Raw genomic sequence first — 24,831 nt, 5'->3', positions numbered from 1 at the left:
GCTATTTTTAACTTTCTGAGAGTTTTAAATTGCTGTTGTTAGTTTTTCTTGTTGGTAATTTTATCTCGTTTGTAAACTGCTCTGGGGTTTGTTTTGTTTTGCGGCCAAGCAAATTTTATGAAATGTAAATAAAATTATGGGAGTTCTGGAGGTGTCTCCTCAGATCCCCTCCAGCCGGACTCTGTTTCACGCTATGGCTTTTTCAGTGTTGTCAGGACCTCATGGTGGTTCTCCATAAAACTTCTTGGCACAGGGACGAAATCAACAAGGATCGCAGGGGGTTGGACTAGAGGGCCTTTGGAGGTCTCGTGGAAATCTACCATTCCATGATTGGATGAGGATGAATGGCAAAGAGGTACATATGAAAACCAGAAACAGCTCTAAAGAGAAGCAGGAATGTGTTGCATGGGGAGTTGAAACTAAGCTCAAAAAGTATAGTTAAAGCTATGGTTTTCCCAGTAGTGATGTATGGAAGTGAGAGCTGGACCATAAAGAAGGCTGATCGCCGAAGAATGGATGCTTTTGAATTATGTTGCTGGAGGAGACTCTTGAGAGTCCCATGGACTGCAAGAAGATCAAACCTTTCCATTCTGAAGGAATTCAGCCCTGAGTGCTCACTGGAAGGACAGATCCTGAAGCTGAGGCTCCAATACTTTGGCCTCCTCATGGGAAGAGAAGACTCCCTGGAAAAGACCCTGATGTTGGGAAAGATGGAGGGCACAAGGAGAAGGGGACGACAGAGGACGAGATGGTTGGATAGTGTTTTCGAGGTTACCAGCATGAGTTTGACCAAACTGCGGGAGGCAGTGGAAGACAGGAGTGCCTGGCGTGCTCTGGTCCATGGGGTCACGAAGAGTCGGACACAACTAAACGACTAAACAACAACAAAAGCTCAAAAAGACTCACAATGAGAAACGCAGCAGCCTTTACCAGTTACCTATTAATGCAAAAGGAACACAAGTAGATCACAGATCATAGATTTGTATGGTTGGAAGGGACCAGGAGGATTATCTAGTCCGACCCTCTGCAATGCACGATCCCGAGATTAATCCCCCTTTTCAGGCAGTGCATTGTTAAACTAGCGGCTACTCCAATCTCTGCAAAGGAATGCACGAATACAGTTCTCAAAAGAGGGACGGTTCTTGCCAAAGGTCTAGTCGCAGGGAGTTCCGCGGGGCAGGACCTATCACATTAAAGGCTTGGCCACTAGTGAAGGCCAACCGAATAGCGGCAACGGCACCCCTTTTTCTTTTGGGAGAAGGGGGGCACAACTAGGCTAAAATCAAGGATTTCTCCATGGAGATATCTCACCTCTAAACGTGAGATATTTAAGAATGCTTTTATCCAAAGCGAGCCCGGAAACGCATAGGAATGTGTAACTCTTCCTATTCGTATCTCTGATGTCACCGCCAGCACCCGTCCTCGCGTATGCGTACAGTCCTCACGTATGAGCGCCGCACCATAGAGACGAGGAGTGGGTGGGTAGAGCGACCAGCTCCCCAATCCCGAGCGAAGGTGCGCTTCTTGTCCCGCCCCCGCTACGCTCCTCCCTCGACGCATGCGCCGTCCCTACCTCGGCCGCCATCTTCCTTCGCGGGAGGAGGAAGAAAATGGAGCCGGGCGGGGCCCGCCGCGAGAAGCTGCCGCCGCCTCCCGTCCCGCTGCCTCAGCAGGGGACGCCTCCCAAGGGCAAGGACGGTCCCAGCAGCCGCCTGGAGAAGGCCAAGCAGCGCGCGGCCCAGCAGGAGCTTAAGCAACGGCAACGGGCCGAGGTGGGCGGGACCATGCTAATTGGGGTCGGCCGGTCTTCTCGGGCATGCGCTGCTCTCGCGAGACGGCAGGGAGCAGACTGGCGGAAATTCCGCCGGGTTGGCTTCTTTGAAGGGCGGCAGTTGACCCGGGGAACTCCCTGCCACTATTATTGTTATCGGTTTGTATGGGGCTTTAGGGGAGGGGCAGGGTGGATTTGAATTAAATCAAATCGATTTAAATCACTAGTCAGTAAGATATATATATATATATATATATATATATATATATATATATATATATATATATATATATATATATATTGCATTGCAGAAAGACTCATTCTTGCTGGTATAATGTTAATACAGTATTTACAACCAGATGAAGATTTCATTTTTAGAATAATAAATTTTCAGAGCAGTTTTTGCTGTTATATCAAAAATTACTGATTTGGTTACACTATTAGAAATACATAGACAGATTATGAATGAAATTATTGTGAGGTTTAAAAAGTTAACTTTATATTTGGACAACTTTTCTTCTGTACTTTATTGGAAGGAGAAAAATAATCACTTCCATAAAAACAATTTAAACAATGTATTAAACTGAAGCAATAACATTATAGCATATGTATCCATGTTTGTTAACTGATGTGCTTAAACTTTTAAAAAAAAACTTAGAACAAATCCTTATTTCCTGATGAATAGCCTTTGGACTTTGGACTATAATGTAACCTAAACAGAACCTAAATAGAAAACAATCTTTAGAATCCTCCAAAAGCATTTTATTTTAAAAATCCAATTTAAATTTTAAAAAAATCTGGATTTTTAAAAAAACATTGATTTTTATCCACCCTGTGGACATGTTGTGCTCCTTCTGGGGTACTTTGAGCATCTTTGGTCCCCACCTGCACTCATCTCTCACCTGTGGCTTCTAGAAGCTGTCAACATGCAACGGCAGCCTCACCCTGGAAAACAGCTTTGGCCGGCTGCTCCTTCCCCCCAACCCCAAATAAGGTTTGTCGACCCCTGAATTAAGCAGGACCCTCTTGTGGCAGGGAATTCAATAAGTAGCGAGGGCATCTGCAGTAGGAAGCTTGGCTGTGTTTTAAAATCGTTTGTATCTATTAATCTACTGTGTAAAGTCTTAAGTATTAAAACTGTAGAGCTGTCCTTGTTGGGCCTGCAGATCTACGCCCTCAACAGGGTGATGACTGAGCTGGAGCAGCAGCAGTTTGATGCCTTCTGCAAGCAGATGCAGAATTCCAGCGACTGAGGACGGGAGCCGCACTCCAGACGGGCAGCTCGGAAGACCAGCACTTTCCCACCCATGGCTGCAGTCAGTGGCCAGGCAGAACTGAACACCCAGGAGCAGGGAAGAACAGCCAGCCTCTGCTTCCGATGCCGCATAGCTGACACTGCCTTACTGGAGCGTTCCCCTGCCAAACCTTCCTTGAGTGGATTTCTCCCTTGAAAACCTGTTGTTTTTAAAAAATCCTATTTATTACTTTGGTTTGAGAAATAAAGTTGTGTTTTTTCAAAAAACAAATGCTTCGCTCTCTCTGTGATAGCATATTGCAGCCTTAACCAAGCTGGTGTCTTCTAGCTGCTTTTGACTGCAAATCCCAGCACAATTCATAAGATGTTGGGGCTGATGGGAGGTGGACTTCACAGCAAGCCGTAGGTTACATAGCAAACATAGTGTGTTAAGGCTTTCAGTTGAGTCATCTGGTCTCAATAGAAGCACCAGCCTTCCATTGCCAATAACCACAGCCTTACAGTATGACATAAGGAGAGTCCTGCTGGATCAGGCCAGTTGCTCTTCTGCCCAGCACCCCATTCTTGAAGTCACCACCAAGATGCTTGCAGGAAGTCCACAAGCAGGACTCTTCATTAGGAAGAATCCAGAGCAGGTGGAACTTCCAATATGCAGGTGGGGCATTATGTCATTCTTGCTCCAGGATTACATAGTTAAAAATCTTCCAGCCATCCTGCTCCTTTAGTTCTTCCTGCACCCCATCCAGTCCTGCTGACCAATCCCTTCGTTCCTTTTTGAACATCCTTTGTACCACTCAAATTATCCGTAATCTGAATGCTGCCGTTACGAATTGTCGCACGCTGTGGCGATCACACAGGGTCCCCGTCTACTGATCCCTGTGCCACCACTTTATTTCTTGCTGCCACCACCCAGACCCTACCTGGTACAATAATGAGTCCAGTCAGGGTTAAATTGAAACATAAACGTCTGTTTATTTATGGCAGTTTAACAAGCGTGTGGTTTCATAAACGGTATTGGTCCATTACAATCATGGGGTGCCTATCCAGACCTATAACTTCTGCTACCTGCTCTCACTCACTAAACCACCTCTCCGATATTTACTTGTCTTCCTAGTTCCTGTTTCTGACTAAGCTTATTTTGCTACACTAACTCAACCTACCCACAGACTATCCCAATTCACTCCCACCCAACTCCCAACAAACTCCTCCCTTCGCCCCTCCTAGAGCTGGTTTTATAATCCCTCTGACTCCACCCCCTGGGTTCTGATTGGGTAACTTGTTTAACTATTTCACCTCCAGCACTCTCATGTCAACATCACACACGCATTCTGGCTTTCCCTTTTTATCCGTCTATTCAGACCAGCTCCAGAGACAGATTGTTAAATCCATACGAGATCTCTTGGTACCAAGGGCCTTCTTGGTAGTGGCACCCACCTTGTAGAACGCTCGCCCATCAGATGTCAAGGAAATAAACAACTATCTGGCTTTTAGAAGACATCTGAAAGCAGCCCTGTTTAGGTAAAGTTTTTAACGTTGATCTTTTATCGTCTTTTTAATATTCTGTTGGGAGCCACCCGGAATAGTAATAATTATTATCATCATCATCAGTTCCAGAAACGAGCCGGTTTCATTTTTTTCACTTGATGTAGCTGGTGCCTCTTCTCTGGGAGACTACTCCATATGGGGGTCTCTCCCCACCCCAAACCTTCCATTCCTCTTGCAGATCTATCCCCTCCAAAAAGAAACCCCTTTTCACACAACGCCAGACAGCAAAAACAGTGTTTTTCAAAGTTTATTTTTTAAAAAAATGTCAAAACAGAAGCACTCATCTCAAATGTATATTTCCAGTAACACAAATCATCTCCCTTTCCAATATTATCCCCTGGGGGATGGGGGCAGGAAATAAGTTTTCCAAATGTTTCAGTAATATGATCAATAAAACAAAAACATTGACAGTGCTCTCTGGCAGAAGTATTTGATACACCCAATCTTAGAACGGCAAATCTAGGATCCATACAGGTACCTAATTTGATGGGTTCAATTTATTTTTGACCACCAAGCCTTTCAGGAGGTAATCACCACCCCTTCCCCCATGGGCCAGCTTTCACCCCACAAGCAGTGATCCTGCGGTGTTTCATCAGCCCTCTCAACTTTTAAGGTTTCAAATCCAGCTACTTCGTACGTTGAAAATCCAGATGCTCTCTTTAAAGAAGACTTTGTGGCGAGGCTGCAGGGGCCTATCCTTGGATTAGTTAAAAAAATTAGCCGGTGACGAGATTTGGAGGCCAAGTTCTTTAAAAGCCACCAGCGAGTAAAACTGTGGACTAAAAAAATAGAAATCTAAAAAAGCTGAACTCATTGTAAATCTTTTTCTCTTTCTATATACATATGTAAAGAATCTGTATATTTCTTTGTACACCAAAAGTGGGGCTTGGGAGTGTTAGCCAGATCACCCACTGTGCTCCCTAGACGCCCAGCCTTTGCAGGGCAGAAATCACCCCTACGGCAGAGACCTCACAGTTGTTCTGTTCCTAGTCAGGACAGTGGAAATGTTTCTAGGAAGGTTTTAAGCGATGCGTGGATATTAACGCTGGGTAGGCTGGTCTTTAGGGTCCTGGAGGGGGTGGCCCCACTGGGCATGTGCCCCACAGCGAGGTGGAAAGCTGCTGTCTGTCCACGCATGACACCATGCAAGCAAGGTTAGACTCTGTGGCTCCACAGAGCAGTTGGGAAGAAGATATACGACGAGGACCAAAGCAGGTAGTAGAGCGAGGCGAAGTAGGTGGCAGAGAACATCACCATCAAGATGCCTGCAATGCCAGAGAGAGAGAGAGATTTCAGAATTGTAAAGTTGGAAGGGACTCCCAGCGTTCATCTAGTCCCACCCCAAGCAACAAAAGATTTTCAGCATGCAATTCTGTTTCCACAAAAACGAAAAATGCATGTTTGGTTTTTAAATTTCATTTATTCTGATATAGTTTCTTTAGACTATTTGCCACCAACGGTTCCCCACCAGGACTTTCGACAATAAGCATGTAGATTGAAGCCTATCAACATGATTTAAAATAACCAAAGAAATACCAATTTGTCCACGATTGTTGGACAAAGGCTTTCCAGGCTACCAGCATGCAAGTTAATCTAGAAGCAGGGAAAAATCATTTCTACAGTCAAACCTCGGTTCCTGAACGGCTCCGTTTTGAAACGTTTCATCTCGAAAACTCGAAAGTAAATGATCCGGTTTTTGAACGTTTTTCGGAAGCCGAACGTCTGACGCGGCTTCCGCCTGAGCGCGGGAAGCTCTTGCAACCAATCGGAAGCTACGCCTTGTTTGTCGAACATTTCGGATTTCATTCGACAACCGAGGTTTGACTATATAAGGATTGCAGGTTCTCCATAATTTTCAGGCTGAACTGAATCATGGAATCACAGAATTGTGGAGTCATCTAGCCCAAACCCCTGCAACGCAGGAACCAAGCTAACATTTTGCTGTGACCTGATGACAAGGTTTCTGCACGAACCCATCTTAGAAAGGTTTATTATCTTTAGACAGATGGATAGCTAGAGAGAGAGATTATAGCATGAGGGTATCCTCCTTATTTGAGCTGAAGGGGCCCGCTGCTCTGCACTCACCTCCTGCGAAGACGGCCTTCTTCCAGGGCTGAGACTCCAGCACCTTGTCGTGAGGGTAGAAGCCCTGGTCCACCATGAAGAGAATCATCACCATGGCGATGATACGCATCACCAGCAGGTTGCCGCCTGTCAGGAGGTAGGTGGCTGCCAGGACAGATGCTCCGTACGGGCAGGGCAGCCCCCGGTACATGAACGGCATCCCTAGGGAGATGAGAGGAAAGGGAGGTTGTGAGTTGACTGGGAGCGAACTGTTCCTGTGGATGCGCCAAAGCAGAACTATGCAAAACTAATGTGCAGAGGACAAAAATCAAGATTGGTTACAATACCACCAATTGAACGACATCTTTGAGATTAAAAAAACATTGGTTTTGCGACAGAAAAATCAGAATTAGAGAAAGGTTTATTAAAAAATAAAGACAAATTACTTTCCAGAATGTACAGGCTATTATTGTTAGACTGGGAAATAAAAGAAGATGAAGTAAAATCGGTTATGGTGCAGTGGGCAAAGGACTTTGGATATAACCAGTGCCGGATTTATGTATAAGCTAAACAAATTATAGCTTAGGGCACCACTCTCTTGGGGGCCCCAAAACAATTTAAAGGAAAAAAAGTAGATGTACATATCCAAAATATAAGATAAAAAACAAATAAAATGGCTTTAGATACTTATTAGGTCCATAAATTACCATATAGCATATATTCAACACAAAAACAGTGAAAATTTGTTGTTGACAAAGGACAGCTGGACATATAAAGGGCCCCATTACCTTCAGTAGCTTAGGGCCTCATCAAACCTAAATCCGGCCCTGGATAGAACATACAGATGGCGAATTGGGAAAATTTATGGAGAAGGGAACTGAAATTTATGGCTTGTTTTACTGTAAAAGAAAACTTTATGAAGATGCTATACGGATGGTATATATCACTCCTAGCAAATTGGCCAAAATGTACAAAACCAACTCAAATTTATGCTGGAGGTGTAGAGAGAGGGAACGATGTACCACATGTGGTGAGGTTGCAAAAAAAATTAAGAGCTTTTGGGAACTTATATATAATGAATTTAAAAAACTGTTTCAAACAAAGTTTATCAAAAAGCCTGAAGCCTTCCTCTTAGGTATTATGGCACCAGACATTCCTAGAGAGAAAAGGAATATTTTTTTTTGTACGCAACAACAGTAGCGAGGATGCTGATTGCCAAAGGAGATAAAAATGGAGATAAAATCCCATCCAAAAAAAGGAGATAAAATCCCATCAAAAGAGAAGCGGCAAGTTAAACTGCTTGAATATATGGAACTAGCGAATATGACCCCTGCAGCCAGGGGCCATGTTATCGCCACGGCTGTGGACTCACCGCTCGAGAAGAAACACAGGCGTGTAAAAACAGCCAAGACATACACGATCACCAGAAGCCCATCGAGGATCCCATGGGCTTGCAAGAGAAGGGCGGTGGCCAGCCCAAATGAAGTGAAATCAGCAAAATCGTCCAGCTTGGCACCTACGGAATGTGAAAGACGGGTGCCAGTTAGCCCTGGGCAGGAGACAAGATGAGCACCCCGTAGAGGCCAAAATACGTAGTGACGTTTCTCCAGTATGACCCCCTGGAAGGCATCGAACTCGAAGGTTTAATTTATTATGAGTGTTAAGTCGTGGGTGAACATACCAGGCGACACAGCGATTCTTGTTTATTCACAGGCCAAAACAGAACTGAACTGAAGGGTTCAGCCAACCTACTTATATAGAGCTCAACTACAAAGCAACAGTAACAACTTTCTGTAACTATCCAATCACTGAACATCACTTTCAATCCCTTATTTGCATGTGTGGACCTGAGTGAAAACTATCTACAGTATCCCCCTGCTGGCCCAGGGTGAGAACTTCAGTACATAACAACGAGAGCCGGTGTGATGTGGTGGTTAGGCTACTGGATTAGGACCTGGGTGCACAAGGGTTCAAAATCCCCCGTGCAGCCATAAAGGTCACTGAGGGGCCAGTTCCTGTGCCTCAGACTAACCCACCTCGCAAGGTTATTGGGAGGATAAAATGGGAAGAGCTGTATGCTCCATCTTGGGCTCATTGGAGGAGAAGCTGGGATATAAATGTAATGAATAACAATAAATAAATATTGGTGGCCCCGCTGCCCCCTTCCCAAAAAAGTGCCTGGGAAGGGGTACCAGAATAATTAAAAAATACAGTTATATCTCTAGAAAATGCATAAAGACACCAGCCCAAAATAAAGAGTACAGTATCGGAAGGGGGAACTGAGCAGGCCTGAAAGCGATGGCTGTCTCCCCACTTGTGATTCCTAGCATACTGCCTTCAACAGAGGGCAGCGTATTTATTTCTTTAAGGAATTTGTGTTTTCCATTCTGTGACTCAAAGCAGCTTACAGTAAATAATAATAATCCTAAAACCCTAAAGCATACAATATACAAGATTAAAAACATAGCTCGAAACATCAGAAAAGTACTTATTTCATAAAAGTTACATACCACTTGATTGTACAAACACAGCATAATCTCAAAGCACTTTGCAAGAAGAATAAAACGATGACATGATCAGTATATTAAAAAACCCCAACAGTATGAAAGGTTCAAAAAATAATTGCAATAACTGATAAGCTAAAAGCCGGATTCAAAGACACCCCAGCTTTCTAAATGTCTGGGTAAAAGGTAAAGGTAAAGGGACCCCTGACCATTAGGTCTAGTCGTGACCGACTCTGGGGTTGCGGTGCTCATCTATTGGCCGAGGGAGCCGGCATACAGCTTCCAGGTCATGTGACCACATGACTAAGCCGCTTGTGGCGAACCAGAGCAGCGCACAGAAACACCATTTACCTTCCTGCCGGAGTGGTACCTATTTATCTACTTGCACTTTGACATGCTTTCTAACTGCTAGGTGGGCAGGAGCAGGGACCGAGCAACGGGAGCTCACTACGTCACGGGGATTCGAACCGCCGACCTTCTGATTGGCAAGTCCTAGGCTCTGTGGTTTAACCCACAGCGCCACCCGCGCCCCTAATGTCTGGGTAGGCTTGGCTAAACAGAAATATTTTAAGCCTGCCTGACGTCAAGAGGCAGGGAGTTCCAAAGTAAACTAGCAAATGGATATATTACATAACGAGTGATGTGTGCACCTGTAACAGTCCCAGTGGAGACATTAGAACAGCATTCATGGTGCAAAAGCTTTCTGCAATGAGGCTTATTTTGACCTGGCACCCGAAACTTAAAAGGGAGACTGCCTGTCTGATTCATCGCCGGCAGAGAGCAGCCATCGCTAGCTTTTTCCTCCTTGGAAATTTTTTTCTCTAATCCCCTTTTTGGTACATCTTGTGCGAGCAAATGCCATCCTGCCTAACTATCTGATCCGATGAGATCTTCCGGATGAGCGCTCGTGGAGGCTTTCGCAAGGAGGTACTTACCCAGCGCGGAACAAGCGTTCAGCTGCCTGGCAACGGCGCCGTCCGCAAGGTCAAGCAAAAATCCGATCAGGACCAGCCAGCTTGCATAATTATATTGCCTGGTGGGGGGAGAGACGGGAGAGTCCTGTTACACATTGCCACGGCTGCCCTGCTGAGCAGCCTCAATGTTCCCAAAGCCGCCAAGCGAAGCAAGGAGCGGTCAAGCGCACGAGGAGGGGGTCGGGGCCTATCAAAGTGTCTTCGACCCTGGCCCCACCTCCTGCGCAGTGACACATGACCCTGTGTGGATGAAGGCAGACCCTCCAAATGTCCCTATTTTCCAAGGGACAGTCCCGGATTGACAAATCCGTCCTGGTTTCTGATTTGATTCTGGAATGTCCCGCTTTTCCCTATTTAAATTGGGAAAATGTTGGAGGGTATGGAGTTATGCGACACCCCCGCCCCCCCCCCCCCGAGCCAAGGAGATAACTAACTATAAAACCTTTAGAAGATATCTGATGCCAGCCCCGTATAGGGAAGTTTTTAAATGTTCAATCCCTTGTTTATATTTTTTTTATATGTTGGAAGTGTTATAGGAATTTAAGGTCTCAAATATATAAATCAAATGTTCATAAGTTTACAAGTTAAACACATACGTAAGTATATAAACCATGCGTCTGAAATAGTACAGGAGAGCAATCCTGAAGCCACTTTTGACTCTCCCAAACCATTTGGACTCTCCCAAATTGACCTCAAACATTTCTCTGCAAGGAGGAAGGAAATAGGAAAACCTCTCCATTGTCTTTTCCTACCTGTGTTAAGGGTGTATTTGTGTATGAACAGGGTGAGCCTGTGACCTGGATTCAGGAATTCAGGTATTTACCATCACAAAAGAATAGCCAGGCTGCCCAGGTAAAGCAATCAGTGACCATTGCCAGGTATCCTGGCAGACAGGATTTTTGCTGTAGACTGCCTCCTTCTGTGATGTATGTATGATGTTTTGGGAGGTGGTCTTGGGGTACAGGGTGGGCAATTTCAAAAGTCTATATAAGGGCGTGCACACCATGCATGTTATGAGTGAGGACCCTGTTGCAACAGTTGGATAAAGATCAGGCTTACTAGCTGCTTTGCTTCTCAATATTCTCTGGCTGGCCTCTGTTATTTTCTCCTACCGATAGGGAACCCACTTAAGGACTCTATATGGACTCTTGGATACCCCATAAGGGAAAAGGAGCAGGCTTTTTCTTACAACAGAAGCCTCCCCAAGTGGCTGGGGCAACCTAGTCAGATGAGTGGGCTGTTGTTGTTGTTGTTGAATAGACACCCCTAGTTTCACAGGAGAAATGTTGGAGGACATGCCCAGGGTGTGGCTTACCCATTCAGACTGCAAAGGACAGACGAGAGTCCCATCACCAGGTTGGCCATAGAGATGGAGTTGGCGACATTCCGGCGCAGGAACTCCAGAGCCTGCGCCCGTCCGGCCTGATCGCTCAGGAACAGCTTCTTGGTGTGTTGGAATATACCTAAAAGGCGGCAGAGTGAAGGAGTGAGCAAGAAGAGGCAGAGATGTTCCCTATGTGCTGAGCATACATCCCCAAAGAGGGGCAGGCATTAAAATTGGGTGCATTAAAATTCCATCCCATCTGCCCTCCTCCAATCCCTTAAGGGGAATGTTGGGAAGTGGCCAATGGGAGCTGAGTGGAGGGGTGACCGGGCAGATCACCACCCCAGAATTTATGCTTTTTGGAAAGAGAGGGCCAGACCTGCTTGTGTGAGTGCCTGGAGGCAGTTGGAGGATGGATGGTGGCTAACAGATCGAGGCTGAATCCTGACAAGACAGAAGTGCTGTTTTGGGTGGACAGGGGGAGAGCAGGTGTGGAGGACTCCCTGGTCCTGAATGGGGTAACTGTGCCCCTGAAGGACCAGGTGCGCAGTCTGGGAGTCATTTTGGACTCTCAACTGTCCATGGAGGTGCAGGTCAATTCTGTGTCCAGGGCGGCTGTCTACCAGCTCCATCTGGTACACAGGCTGAGACCCTACCTGCCCGCAGACTGTCTGGCCAGAGTGGTGCATGCTCTGGTTATCTCCCGTTTAGACTACTGCAATGCACCCTATGCGGGGCTACCTTTGAAGGTGACCCGGAAACTGCAATTAATCCAGAATGCAGCAGCTAGACTGGTGGCTGGTAATGGCTACCAAGACCACATAACACCAGTCCTGAAAAACCCACAATGGCTCTCAGTACGTTTCCAGGCATAATTCAAAGTGTTGGTGCTGATCTTTAAAGCAAGCCCTAAATGGCCTTTGTCCAGTATACCTGAAGGAGCGTCTCCACCCCCATCGTTCTGCCCGGACACTCAGGTCCAGTTCCGAGGGCCTTCTGGCGGTTCCCTCCCTGTGAGAAGTGAAGTTACAGGGAACCAGACAGAGGGCCTTCTTGGCATGGCTGTCAACTTTTCCCTTTTCTTGCGAGGAATCCTATTCAGAATAAGGAAATTTCCCTTTAAAAAAGGCAAAAGCTGACAGCTATGCTTCTCAGTGGTGGCGCCCACCCTGTGGAACGCCCAAGCGTCAGATGTCAAGGAAATAAACAACTACCTGACGTTTAGAAGACATCTGAAGGCAGTCCTGTACCTGGAGGTTTTTAATGTTTGATGTTTTATTCCGTTTTTAATCTGTTGGGAGCGGCCCAGAGTGGCTGGGGAAACCCAGCCGAATGGACAGGTTATAAATATATTATTATTATTATTATTATTATTATTATTATTATTATCCTACAATTTGCTAAATTGTAAGAGAGAGATCGAGATCTACCTGGACTTTAAAGTTATCGCTTTGTTCTCAGTTTGAAAGGGAGATTTTCCGTAAGCCCCAAAAGGCAGCAGCAGGAGGAAAAGTCAACGGGTGTTTGGCTCCTGCGACTGGGCAGCCTCCAAAACACTGGCCATTTGGAGGGTGGTTGATGATCCCAGCAGCACCCCCTGGTGTTAGCTCCCATTAGTGCATGAGAAGAGCCTGCTGGATCAGGACAGTGGGTAAGCAGAATTCGAGCACCAGAGCCTTCTCCCCGCTTGCAGTTTGTCTAATATTTTTAAAGCCCTCTAAACTCCTCATGTGGGAAGGAGTTCCATAGATTAACATGGACTGTTAAGGCATGCTCAACCTCCCTTCATGGTTGCATCAGCTCCATGCCACCCCTGTGAGATTGGGCACGCATTAAGTTGTGTTTCCCCCCCCCATGCTTTGGGGTGGGGGAACCCATAAGCACAGCCTGCCAAGAACTTTGTACAGCTTTAGGGTATACCTCCCCTCCCTAACTGCTGGGCCAGGTGAGTCTTCAGCCTTAACCCTGGTTAGCAAACATTGTGCCAGTGAATCTTGCTTCCTGGGTGCATCTACTGCCTCCCAACCCAACCCAGGGAAGCCTTTAAAAGTGGCAAGGTGCTTTGCAGAACTGCAAAACCATGCAGGCAAAATCTGGAAGTGGGATCCCCATGGCCCAAAATGGTACCAAGCTGGCTTTATACCAAACACAGTAAGAAGCATTTTAAGTTTTGCAGAAGGTGAGGTATCAGCACAGAAGGAAGCGAACAGCAGCCCACATGCAAAGGTATAGCTCAGCCCATCCCGTTAGCTTTTGTCTCCCAGCGCTGTGATGATCTTGTTTCTTAAAAGCATCTTGTTCTTAGTGATGCTTCTCTTCTCATTCTTCCCCCACCCAATTTTACACATAAAGACCAGCGCCACTCACAATTCATAAAAAACAACAACAGCAAACTACCAGCCCGACTCACTAACACTAACAATAGATTATAGTTTATCATAACCCCAAGGGGGAGCGGTCTACTCTTGAGAAAGTGTGAGAAGGGACATGTCCTACTAGCACGTTTTGCACCCTGCCCTTGTCGCGTTTCCAAATCCCGGAAAGTTCGCGAGATTCTTCATCTGAAAGAAAACAGCAGATCAGAGCAACCCCGAAAAAAATAATTTTTTAAAAAATCACCCAGGAATGTGAAACCTGGGTTCACACACACACACACACACAGGCACACACACAACTGCTTGAGCCCATCCCTCTGCCACCGCTGGGCACCCACCAAACTGTCATGATCAAAAAGAACCTGATGGAATCATGGAATGGTAGAGTTGGATGGGAAACCAGTGGGCATCTAGACCAACCCCTGAACAGATGCCCTCCTCCGAACTCTACCCAATGCAAAAAACCCCGAAATGCATTTTGCTCATTCAAGAGCTGAACCGATCGTTGGGGCAGCAATTGTGTGTGTGCTTAAGTTAACAACCACCTCATTCTTACTCCCCTTCCTTTCTCCCAAAACCAACAGTTCAGACTCTTGAATAACAGTGATTAATTGGTATAGAGCCCGCCATCCAAAATAAGGGTGGTTTTTTAGTGACGGACTTTAGATCAAGCGTACCCTTCCTCACTTGAGAGCACTATCCAGCAGTAACTAGATTGGTGCTCCCACCAAAGGGACTGACTTCTATACAGTGGTACTTTGGTTCCCAAACGCCTTGGTACTCAAATGTCTTGGTTCTCAAATGCTTTGGTTCCCAAATGCTGAAAACCCAGAAGTAAGTGTTTCGGTTTCCGAACGTTTTTGGGAAGCCAAACGTCCGATGCGGTTATCAGCTATTGTTTCTGGGGCGCCTGCACTAATCAGAAGCCATGCCTTGGTTTTCGAACATTTCAGAAGTCAAACGGACTTCTGGAACAGATTAAGTTTGGTGCTTTTGTTTTTGCTGTTTATTTTGCGGTTTTGTTTTTGAGGCTTTTTCAGTTCATTTGTTTTTGTGACTGTGTGGGACCCAGTTCAGCTATGATTGATTGATTGATTGATTGATTGATTGAGTGACTGCGAAAATGGATAAAATTTCTATCATCAGTGCAGGTAAGATTTTTTTTTAAATCATCTACAATACTGTCTTATTTCTTTTATAGTACAGTATATTGATTATTGCTTTCATTTTATGGATCCATAGTCTCGTTGGATAGTAAAATCCATGTTAAATGGCTGTTTTAGGGGTTGTTTTTAAAAGTCTGGAACGGATTAATCCATTTTGTATTACTTTCTATGGGAAAGCATGCCTTGGTTTTGGAACGCTTTGGTTTTGGAACGACTTCCGGAACGGATTAAGTTTGAGAACCAAGGTACCACTGTATTTACATCACACAGCTGAAAACATTTTCAAGCACACTTTCTTCGCTTCGGAACTTGCAGGTACTTGCATTGTGAACTTGGAGAGAATCACTGAGTCAACTGCTCCAGCCAGGGATGGATAACAGCGACTGTTTTCGCACCATCACTGGGAGAGAGTCGGTGTCCCCAAATATCTGTGCCTTGCCCCCAAACAACAAGGCAGGCCACAGGTATTTTACCCGAAACCAGAGGACTTTGTGCCTCTGCAGTTTTATCAGCTGCAGATAAAACTCAAGAGTTGGCAGCTTGAAGACATACCAGTGGCTCCCATTTGCAATGTCCCCAGCCCCAGTTTCACTGGATAACAATGCAACAGGCAATTAACAAACCCTGTTTGTTTCATACCCGTAATTCTGGATTCCACCCCATCTCTCCACAGACTTAATGCTGGCTGGCTGAACGTTATTGGCAAAAGGAGCAGAAAGCTGCTCTTGAATTTGGATGGAAAGTGGACCAGTGAGGGCCTTTGGGGGGGGGAGAGAGACTTGGCTGCTTCTGGGACTTGGCTGCAAATATGGGGCAGTCCTTGTAGGCAGTTCATGGGTGGAAAGGGAGATGTCAAAGGAAAGGGTGGGAAGGACATCAGTGTTACAACATACCCGCTTCTCATAATGCCCATCCCATAATAGTTTGCAAGGGCTAGCCTGGTCTCTGTTGCATTTACAACCAGCTGGCTTTCCCAGGTATCGACTGGCAGATCTTGAACAGGGATTGGTGCACTACAACTCCCATCATCTCCGACAACTGGCCAGGCAGATGGGATTTGTAGTCCAGCAACACCTGGGCTTTATGTAGAGGGTGCTACTGTGCAGTGCTCCGTAAAAACAGAGTCCACACATTTTGAGGCAGGGAGAGGGACATTCCCAGACCTCCTTGCAGATGCTGCTGAGGATTGCGCCGGAGACATTCTGCATTCCAAGCAGGTGATCTGCCACTGGGCTACAGCCCTTTCCTTTCCCTCTGTTTGGGACGAGGCCCTGGCTCAGCGGTAGAGCATCTGCTTGGCATGCAGAAGCCGCCCAGCTTCCGTTCCCCAGCAGCATCTCCAGCCTGAAACTGCTGGAGGGCCTCTTGCCAGTCAGCCTAGATGGGCCAAGGCAGCATCATGCCACATGTGAGTCGGACTCGGCTACTGGATGATCTGAAGGCCGATCTTGAGATACGAAAGCAAGGCAAGCGGGGGAATCCTTTGGCGTTGCCCAGATGAACAGAAGGACCTTTGTGTAGTTCATGGTCCCAATTTGGGTTGTCAGCAGCATCCCAAACCTGAGACCTAGGGACATCCCCTGCTGATATCACAGGAGAGGGGCATCCCCTGGAGATGGAGGTTAATTGGGACAGGGGAGGGCAGTGATGTCACAGGGGCAGGCCCGAGAGACGGAGGTTAATTGGGAGAGGACATGGGCAGATACAGATACACACACACACACACCTGCCCAAATATCTATGCTATAATTTGTAGCCAGCTCCTGCTGGGCTGAAGCTTGCAGGCTGCATAAACAGCCTTCTTAATATATTTAAATGTATTATTCAAGCCTCTCTCATCCACCTGGAGATTTCAAGCCCTGCACCTGCCGCCTGGAGGAGGCTAGGCATCCCTGGAGGCTTCAGGTCAGACGTGGAGGTCTGGCAACGCTTAGTATCCATCCCTGTTTCCTCGCCATAAGATCCCTCCCCAAATTCCATTGCCTTCCCACCTCCCAAACAGACACAGCATCCTGCCTTCCTTTAAGCCTTGCAGTCCAGTCTTCCCCAATGTCCTCCAACTGTTTTGGACCACAGTTCAAATGCCCCCTTCCCCAAATGTTTCACCATTCTGCTTATTTATAACTGCACTGGAGCAAACTGAAAAAAGCAAAAATCCACCCACATGCTATTATTATTATTATTCACACAACCTCAGGCAAACCGGATCACACCAGGTGTGAATTCTGAAGGAGCTCTAGGATTTTTCTGAGCAACAAATATATAAGCGTAGCCAGTTTTCCTCGGCAAACTGGATCCCAACTCGTGCCATTTGAGGCAGGTTTCTGTACTTATACTATGCATAGGGGGCTGATGGCCGTTGAAGTAATGAAAGAGTCGTAGAAAATAATCATAATTAAGTCAGTTCCGATTTGTCGAAGCTCAGAAGAACGGGTTGTGCCTGGGATCAGAGAGCTCCGTGGAAAACCTCCAAGGACAGAGCGGAAGGGAGAGGAACCAGAGAGGAACGGATGTTTCACAGATATCTGCAACCACTTGACCCTTCTGCCTTCTTGGGAATGTGGGAGACACCCAGAACGGATTGACTGTAAACAGTATCTGCAACAAACTGATGGCACCAGCCTTTGATACTGGCAGCTAAAGGGTGCTGATTTTTTAAGGACATATGGTGGATCCTCAGCCTGGGAGTCATAGATATATTTAATGGGCCCAAGTCAGCTGTGTCTGTTAACTTCAATGGGTCTGCTCGGAGTAGGGCTAGCATTGGATACAACCTAATATCCTGGAGATTTCGCTTTCTCTCTCTTTCTTTAGTTTTTTATTTATACTTTCAAATGTATACATTTCATTAGTTTTACAATCAATTTAACATTTCAAAATTTGACTTCCTTCCCCCTCTTTCTGCAATTCCTTTAATTTATATTTTAATACCTTCTGCATATGCAAGTAGTAGTAGTACTAGTAGTAATAATAACAATAATAATAATAATTTATTATTTATACCCCGCCCATCTGGCTGGGGTATGTTTGTGCACAGACAGCTTTCTGAGTCATGTGGCCAGCAGGACTAAGCCGCTTCTGGCGAACCAGAGCAGTGCACAGAAACACCGTTTACCTTCCCGCCGGAGTGGTACCTATTTATCTACTTGCACTTTGACGTGCTTTTGAACTGCTAGGTTGGCAGGAGCAGGGAACGAGCAACGGGAACTCACCCCGTCACGGGGATTCGAACCGCCGACCTTCTGATTGGCAAGCCCTAGGCTCTGTGGTTTAACCCACAGCGCCACCCGCGTCCCTGCAAAACTGAATTACTGTGTCGCAAAATGATGCCTGTCTAAAAGGTGTGCCACCAACATGAAAAGTTTGAAGAGCTCTGATCTAGGTCAACCCCCTGCTATGCAGGATCCATTTACAGGGATTGAGCCTGCAACCTTGGTGTTCTCAGCACCATGCTCTAACCCAGTGTTTCCCAACCTTTGGTCTCCAGCTGTTTTTGGACTACAACTCCCATCATCCCTAGCTAGCAAGACCAGTGGTCAGGGATGATGGGAATTGTAGTCCAAAAACAGCTGGAGACCAAAGGTTGGGAAACACTGCTCTAACCAACTGAGCTATCAAGATGCAATCCGAACACTGAAATCAGCTGAGCACAGTTTGCAGGCTGTCTTCTAATACAGTGCGTGTGTTTCATGTGTCAGAGGCCAGGGTAAAGAGGTGCAGTCTTCAGCATAAGACGCAGTGCAACAAAGGTGTCAGAAGCGCCTCCATGGGGAAGCATTCCTCAGCACAGGGGCTGCCAGAACAATTCAAATCAAGTCACAAGACTACGTTTTTTGAAATAACATTGGGAAATTTCCTTCCTCTCTGGTTCCCAAGCAGGGGGTGGGGGTGGGCAAGGTTATTCCACCCATCAAAAACCATCCACGAGTAAGAAACAGCCCAGGAAGAGTGAGTGGGAAACTGAGCTATATTTGAGACTCACCAGAAGGGGGAGACAGCATCCACATCTTTGCTGGATTTCAAGAGGACCTTGCACTCTGTAACTTGAGAGAAGAGAAAGGATGTTTAGAGATTTACAGGGAGTCACTAGCCAGGTTCTCAGGCAGTGGGAACACCATACACTTAAAATAGACCTCCCAAAAAATAATATTTTTGTACGGGCTGCTGGGAATTGCAGCACTGTGAAGGGTAAACTACAGTCCGCATGATTCTTTTTGTTAAAGGTGCTGGAGATTGTAACTCTGCAAAGGAAAAACTACAGGTGCCAAGTTCCTTTTTGCAGAGGCTGCTGGGAACTGTAGCTCTGCAGGGAATAAACTACAGTTCCCAGAATTGGTTTTTTTTTGTGTGTGGCTATAAACCTATGCAGCCTTAGATTTCAGATGACGAACTTCAGCCAAGCAACAAGCAGGGGAGAATAAAATATCCAGGGAAGGTTTGTGTATATTATTAAACCATGAGTGAGATTCACCACCCACAATTTGGAGAAGTTCAGAAAAAGGGCAACCCAAAATAATCACGGCTGTAACCAGGGAGGGGGAATCTAAAAAAGCTGGGCTTGAGTGTTGCAGGTCAATTATCAGTCCAGTTCTAATCTACTCTATTCTATGAATCGTAGAATTGGAAGGGAGCTTGTAGCTAAACCCTCTAGGAGAGTCCACAACTTCCCGTGGGATTTGGTTCCCCTCTCTTCCTGCCAGAAAGTTCTTCCTGATGTTTAGTCATAATCTCCTTCCTTGATGTTCCTTTTTAACGTTGAAAAGGAACATTTTTGATATTCCTTTTTAACCAGGCCTTTGGTCGACCTGATCGACATGCGATACCCTTCTAAAATGTGGTTCTTTTTTGGGGTGGGTGTTATTGGGTTATTGTTTTTATTTTGATTTTATATAGTGTGATCTTTTCTGTGAACCGTCCTGAGACCTCCAGGTGAAGGGCGGTATATAAATTCAACAAACAAACAAAATAATAAATAAATAAAGGCTATTTTTCAGCTGGAACTAACAGGAACCCAATTTGCCATTCTAAGAGAACAAGGGAGGCATTCACGGAGAGTTCTGGCACCTCTTTTTCTAGAAAAATAGCCCTGTTTAAATCCATCGGTTTGGATTTATTCCTAATTGCCCGCATAATCCTGGCAGAATAGAAAATCCATTTAAAAGGCGTCCACTGGGTCTCTGTTGGCTGGGCATTGCACCAGACTGGGTCAATGACACGAAAGGTTCAGTTTGCTGTTAGCTGGCTCCATTAGTCACAGTGGGTTTACTCTGAGTCGGATACAGCCCGGGGTCTTAGACCCCGTCCTCAAGAAGGCAAAAGCATCTCTCAAACCCATTATCAGACTGGGGTGTGTGTGTGTGTGTGTGCTTGAGAGATATGTTCCTCTTGAGAGAGAACAACACACACACTTTCCCAGGACCAAAGTCTTCTCAGCTGACGCATGTGAAGTCACATGGCACTGGGACAGAGGCCATGGAGTGCAGAGAGATGGCAAGGAGCCAAGGCCATTCAGCACCCCCGCCAAACACTTCCCGACCCAGTGACCCTCTCCCATACGCATATTGCGTTTCCGAAACCCCAGCTCATTTCATGGGGTGTGTCTCCGTCTGGAGGTTGCAGAGTGCAAACGTCTGTCCCAGAATGGAAGATCTAAAGGGAAGCTGAGTTACAGAGCATCCCATTCGGGGAAAGAGGCAGGTTCAGGAAATGTGGGCGGCAAAGGGAGGGACAGGCTGTTCTGAACTTCTTGTCCCAACATCCAAAGTCCTCCTGCAAGCAGCGCTGGCCTGTTTTCCGATTAGGAAAGAGGGCTGGCTTAAGCTGTTCCTCTTTTCTGCCCACCCCTGGAATGTAAGAACATAAGAAGAGCCTTTGTGGCTCATCCCATCCAGAATCCTGTTCCCACAGGGGCCAAGCAGATGCCCCCAAGGGGAGTCAGCCAGCAGGATTTGAACACAAGACCAACCCTCCCCTCCTGCGGTTTCCAGGAACTGGTATTCATAAGCATTGCTACTTGGCAAAGTAGAGTCACCTCTCCTCCTTGTCTAATCCTCTTTTAAAGCCATCCAAATTGGTAACCATGACTGCTTCCTGTGGCGGGGAGTTCCGTAGTTTAACTATGCACTGCCTGAAGAAGGACTTTCCTGATTCTTCCAACCCTCAGCTTAGTCTACGAGTTCTACTATTATGAGAGAGGGAGGACAGCTTTCTTCTATTTGCTTTCTCTATGCAATGCATAAAAGGGATGCAGGAGGCGCTGTGGTCTAAACCACTGAGCCTAGGGCTTGCCGATCAGAAGCTCGGCAGTTCGAATCCCCGCGACGGGGTGAGCTCCCGTTGCTCAGTCCCTGCCAACCTAGCAGTTTGAAAGCACACCAGTGCAAGTAGATAAATAGGTACCACTCTGGCGGGAAGGTAAACAGCATTTCCGTGCACTGCTCTGGTTTCGCCAGAAGCGGCTTAGTCATGCTGGCCACATGATCCGGAAAAACTATCTGCAGACAAATGTCGGCTCCCTCGGCCAGTAAAGCGAGATGAGCGCCGCAACCACAGTTGTCTGCAACTGGACTTAACTCTCAGGGGTCCTTTACCTTTAATGCAATGCATAGTTTTATAAATATCCATCATGCCACCTCTTCCTGACCTAAAAAGTCCAAAACTTTGCCATTTTTCTTTGTAAGTTGTCACTCCATCCCCTCGGCCATTTTAGTAAACCTTTTCCAATGCTATAAAACCCTTTTCGAGGGGAGGTGACCAGGGAACAGTCACTCATTTTCTCTCTCACACGTATATAAACACACCCCAGCTAGGGAGCCCAGTCCCTTTTGCAACACATAACATTGCTGCCTTCTAGCGCAGGGACATAAGATGCTCTCTTACAGAGAGTCAATCAAGATCAGTATTGTCTGCACTGATCTGCAGCAGGTTCTCTGGGGTTTCAGGCAACGGGTCTTTTGCGGCCCTACATGGACATGCCGGCGCTATTGAGCCTTAAGATTCCAGTCCTCATGGTTCTAAGCAAAGAGCTGATTTTAAAACGCCAGAGGATGCTCTCTACTAAGTCATACCACCGGTCCAGCAGGCTCTGGGTTTTTTGTTTGGAGATGCCTGGGATTGAATCTGGGCCCTTCTGCATGCCAAGCAGGGGCTCTGCCACCAGGCTACAGCTCCCTCTCCCAGCAGGTCAGAAAGAAACCTTTCGCACATTCCCTTCTATGGGAAATCACTGGAGGGTGTTGGGGAAAATCGAACCTGACACAGTGGTACCTCGGGTTACATACGCTTCAGGTTACAGACTCTGCTAACCCAGAAATAGTACCTTGGGTTAAGAACTTTGCTTCAGGATGAGAACAGAAATCGTGCTCCGGCACCGGGAGGCCCCATTAGCTAAAGTGGTGCTTCAGGTTAAGAACAGTTTCAGGTTAAGAACGGACCTCCGGAACGAATTAAGTACTTAACCCAAGGTACCACTGTATTAAGGGGATGCAGGTGACTCTGTGGGTTAAAACCACAGAGCGTAGGGCTTGCCGATCAGAAGGTTGGCGGTTCGAATCCCCGCGATGGGGTGAACTCCTGTTGCTCGGTCCCTGCTCCTGCCAACCTAGCAGTTCGAAAGCACCTCAAAGTGCAAGTAGATAAATAGGTACCGCTCCGGCGGGAAGGTAAACGGCGTTTCCGTGCGCTGCTCTGGTTCGCCAGAAGCGGCTTAGTCATGCTGGCCACATGACCCGGCTCCCTCGGCCAATAAAGTGAGATGAGCGCCGCAACCCCAGAGTCGGCCACGACTGGACCTAATGGTCAGGGGTCCCTTTACCTTTACCACTGTATTACTAGACTGCAACACCCAGCATTATACTTGCTGATCACTGGCCAGCTTAGCCGCTGAGGATGACGGGAGTCGGAGTCTGGCGACAGGGCACAAGGGCATCACATCAGCCAGCAGAAGCCTGATGCCCCATGGCAGCTCACCCCACCTTTAAAGATTCTTCCAGGCTAGAAGCCATTAGAAATTCTGCCCCCACCTAAGGGTGTCCTTCTCCTCAGCACCACCACCCTATTGCCATGGCAACGGGGGGAAACGCCACTAGCCACAATGGCCAGGCTCCTTCTACCTGTTTGTGGCCTTCAAATTATACCAAGTGGGGAGAGTTTTGCAAGTGGGGAGAGTTTTGCTCTCGCACTCAGGTCCTGCTTTTGAGTTTCCCAGAAGAGGCATCGGGGCTGGCTGCTGTGAGAGAAAGGTGCTGGGCCGGGTTCTGGCCTGATCCAGCAGCCAGGCTCTTCTGATATTGTCTTTTTAGAGAAAGACAGGCCTCTCTCCCAGCTCCCGATTTCATCTCAGGGTATCAAAGCACAGGAAAACCAAAGCAGCCCTATCTGACCAGCCTGAGCATCCTGCATCTTCACTGTTGTCCAATGGGAATCCCTCAGGAGAAAGCAAGAGTCCACCCCCTCCAACCTCTCCCAGCACTTGAAGCTGAAAGGTAGACTGCCTCTGCAGCTGGAGGCTTCAATTGGCGATCCCACCCAACCGCCCTTAGCAAAAGGGGTTCTTCTGAGTTGCAGTGGGGTCCTGACCTCCGCAGTAGACCGCTTCTGAGCAGGTGCAAAGTGCCCTTTCTGACTCCCTCTTTCCTGATGGGGGGGCCGCACTGGCAGCAACATTCTTCTTCCCTCTCTCCCTCCTCCAGGAGATTTGGAGGCGCGTGGGCGGCGGCGGAGGAGGCACCCTCTCAAAGCGATGCCCAACTAAGGTGGCGCGGATATCCCGCGGATATAGCACACCCTGCGGGAGGGGGGCGGGCAGATGACTGCCGCTGCTGCTACTCTCCGGGGCGCTTCTGGGGGCAGCCTCCGTCCCTCCCTCCCCGTTGCACCCAGGGGGTGTGTATCGCCTTAAGGAGGACGTGCGCCAACCAGCAGGCCAGGACTGGAGCTACGACGCGTCTCTCCAAAAGCGCCCAGCGCTGCGCCCAGGGCGCACGGAGCTACGCGTCACCGCGCTTGCCTTGCGCCCATCCCCAGGAGACGATTCCCTGCGGAATTTATGCAAGGGCCGTAGCTCAGTGGTTCAGTCCCCGGGTTCAATCCCCGCTGCCATCTCCAGACGGGAGGGACAGATTCCTGCCTGAAATCTTGGACAGCTACTGCCGGCCAGTGTAGAGTCTGTGTAGACAATATTGAGCTGGCTGGACAAGGGTCTGACAGCTATTCTGTGTGTTCTCCTCTCTCTCGGACGCACACAGAATCCTAGTCGAGTTGGAAGGGACCCAAGGGTCATCTAGTCCAACCCCCTGCCACGCAGGAATCAAAGTGGGGCTCGAACGCACGACCCGGAGATTAAGCGTCTCCTGCTTTGCCGACTGAGCTTCTGAGTAAAGGGATCGAAGCTCCGGCGCGCACTCACTCACCAACTCGAATCCGGTGCGACGCCGCTTTCACCCTCTCCGAGAGCTGCTGATGCGGTCCAACGCTGCGGCTGCAGCTTATATGTTGCGCATCTCTCCCCTCCTCCCCCCCCTTCCCCAGACCCAGAAAAATTCCACAGGAAGGGGCGTGGCTAGGGTAGACACCCTTTTACACCCCCCATCGTCTGTCTCCCTCGCCTCTGGACTGCGCCCCGAGAGGTCCAAGCCCGCGCCACCACGCGCCCCTCCGGCCTCCGGACGCCTTGCCAGCGGAGGCGGAGGGAGACGCGGGGGGAAGGAAGGATTAAAGAAAGATCCCTTGCCAAAGCGCCCTGTTCCACTTCCTTCATTTGCATAGTCATTTGCATATTATGCAGATGAGTTGTTGATGCCGTTAATCACGTGGAACACGCACACCCCTTTCGTAGGCGCTGCAGCTTGGAAAG

General features: G+C 47.5%; 2 protein-coding genes across 5 annotated transcripts; one reads left to right on the top strand and one right to left on the bottom strand.

The window, feature by feature from the left end:
* Positions 1-1,552: 1,552 nt before the first annotated feature.
* Positions 1,553-3,297, top strand: SVBP (small vasohibin binding protein). The gene is made up of 2 exons (XM_053401070.1): positions 1,553-1,772; positions 2,938-3,297. Exons 1-2 carry the CDS (start codon positions 1,611-1,613, stop codon positions 3,022-3,024), a joined length of 249 nt encoding a protein of 82 aa, XP_053257045.1. The 5' UTR covers positions 1,553-1,610; the 3' UTR covers positions 3,025-3,297.
* A 1,507-nt stretch (positions 3,298-4,804) lies between these two features.
* TMEM269 (transmembrane protein 269) lies at positions 4,805-24,496 on the bottom strand. 4 transcript variants are annotated; one of them, XM_053401062.1, is made up of 9 exons: positions 24,389-24,494; positions 18,961-19,021; positions 13,934-13,998; positions 12,868-13,071; positions 11,429-11,576; positions 10,075-10,172; positions 8,008-8,151; positions 6,657-6,857; positions 4,805-5,836 (listed from the first exon to the last, which is right to left on the bottom strand). In XM_053401062.1, the coding sequence occupies exons 5-9, from the start codon at positions 11,476-11,478 to the stop codon at positions 5,727-5,729; spliced, it is 603 nt and encodes a 200-aa protein (XP_053257037.1). In that variant the 5' UTR covers positions 11,479-11,576; positions 12,868-13,071; positions 13,934-13,998; positions 18,961-19,021; positions 24,389-24,494; the 3' UTR covers positions 4,805-5,726. The 4 variants fall into 4 exon arrangements, with proteins under 4 accessions (XP_053257037.1, XP_053257036.1, XP_053257038.1 ...); XM_053401061.1 differs by having other exon boundaries at positions 12,868-13,068; XM_053401063.1 differs by lacking the exon at positions 12,868-13,071.
* Between the last annotated feature and the right edge of the window lie 335 nt (positions 24,497-24,831).

This window comes from Podarcis raffonei, chromosome 8 (assembly GCF_027172205.1).
Source record: "Podarcis raffonei isolate rPodRaf1 chromosome 8, rPodRaf1.pri, whole genome shotgun sequence".
Lineage (NCBI taxonomy): Eukaryota > Metazoa > Chordata > Lepidosauria > Squamata > Lacertidae > Podarcis > Podarcis raffonei.
Note: the sequence above shows the minus strand (reverse complement) of the source record. Positions and strands in the feature narration are given on the sequence as shown.

Coding starts and splice junctions, on each gene's coding strand:
- SVBP (XM_053401070.1), top strand. CDS start 1,611: ATGGAGCCGGGCGGGGCCCGCCGCGAGAAGCTGCCGCCGCCTCCCGTC. Junction 1,773..2,937: donor AGCAACGGCAACGGGCCGAG/GTGGGCGGGACC, acceptor TTGGGCCTGCAG/ATCTACGCCCTCAACAGGGT.
- TMEM269 (XM_053401060.1), bottom strand. CDS start 18,985: ATGTGGATGCTGTCTCCCCCTTCTG. Junction 8,152..10,074: donor GAACGCTTGTTCCGCGCTGG/GTAAGTACCTCC, acceptor CACATTCCGTAG/GTGCCAAGCTGGACGATTTT. Junction 6,858..8,007: donor CCTGTGTTTCTTCTCGAGCG/GTGAGTCCACAG, acceptor TCATCTCCCTAG/GGATGCCGTTCATGTACCGG.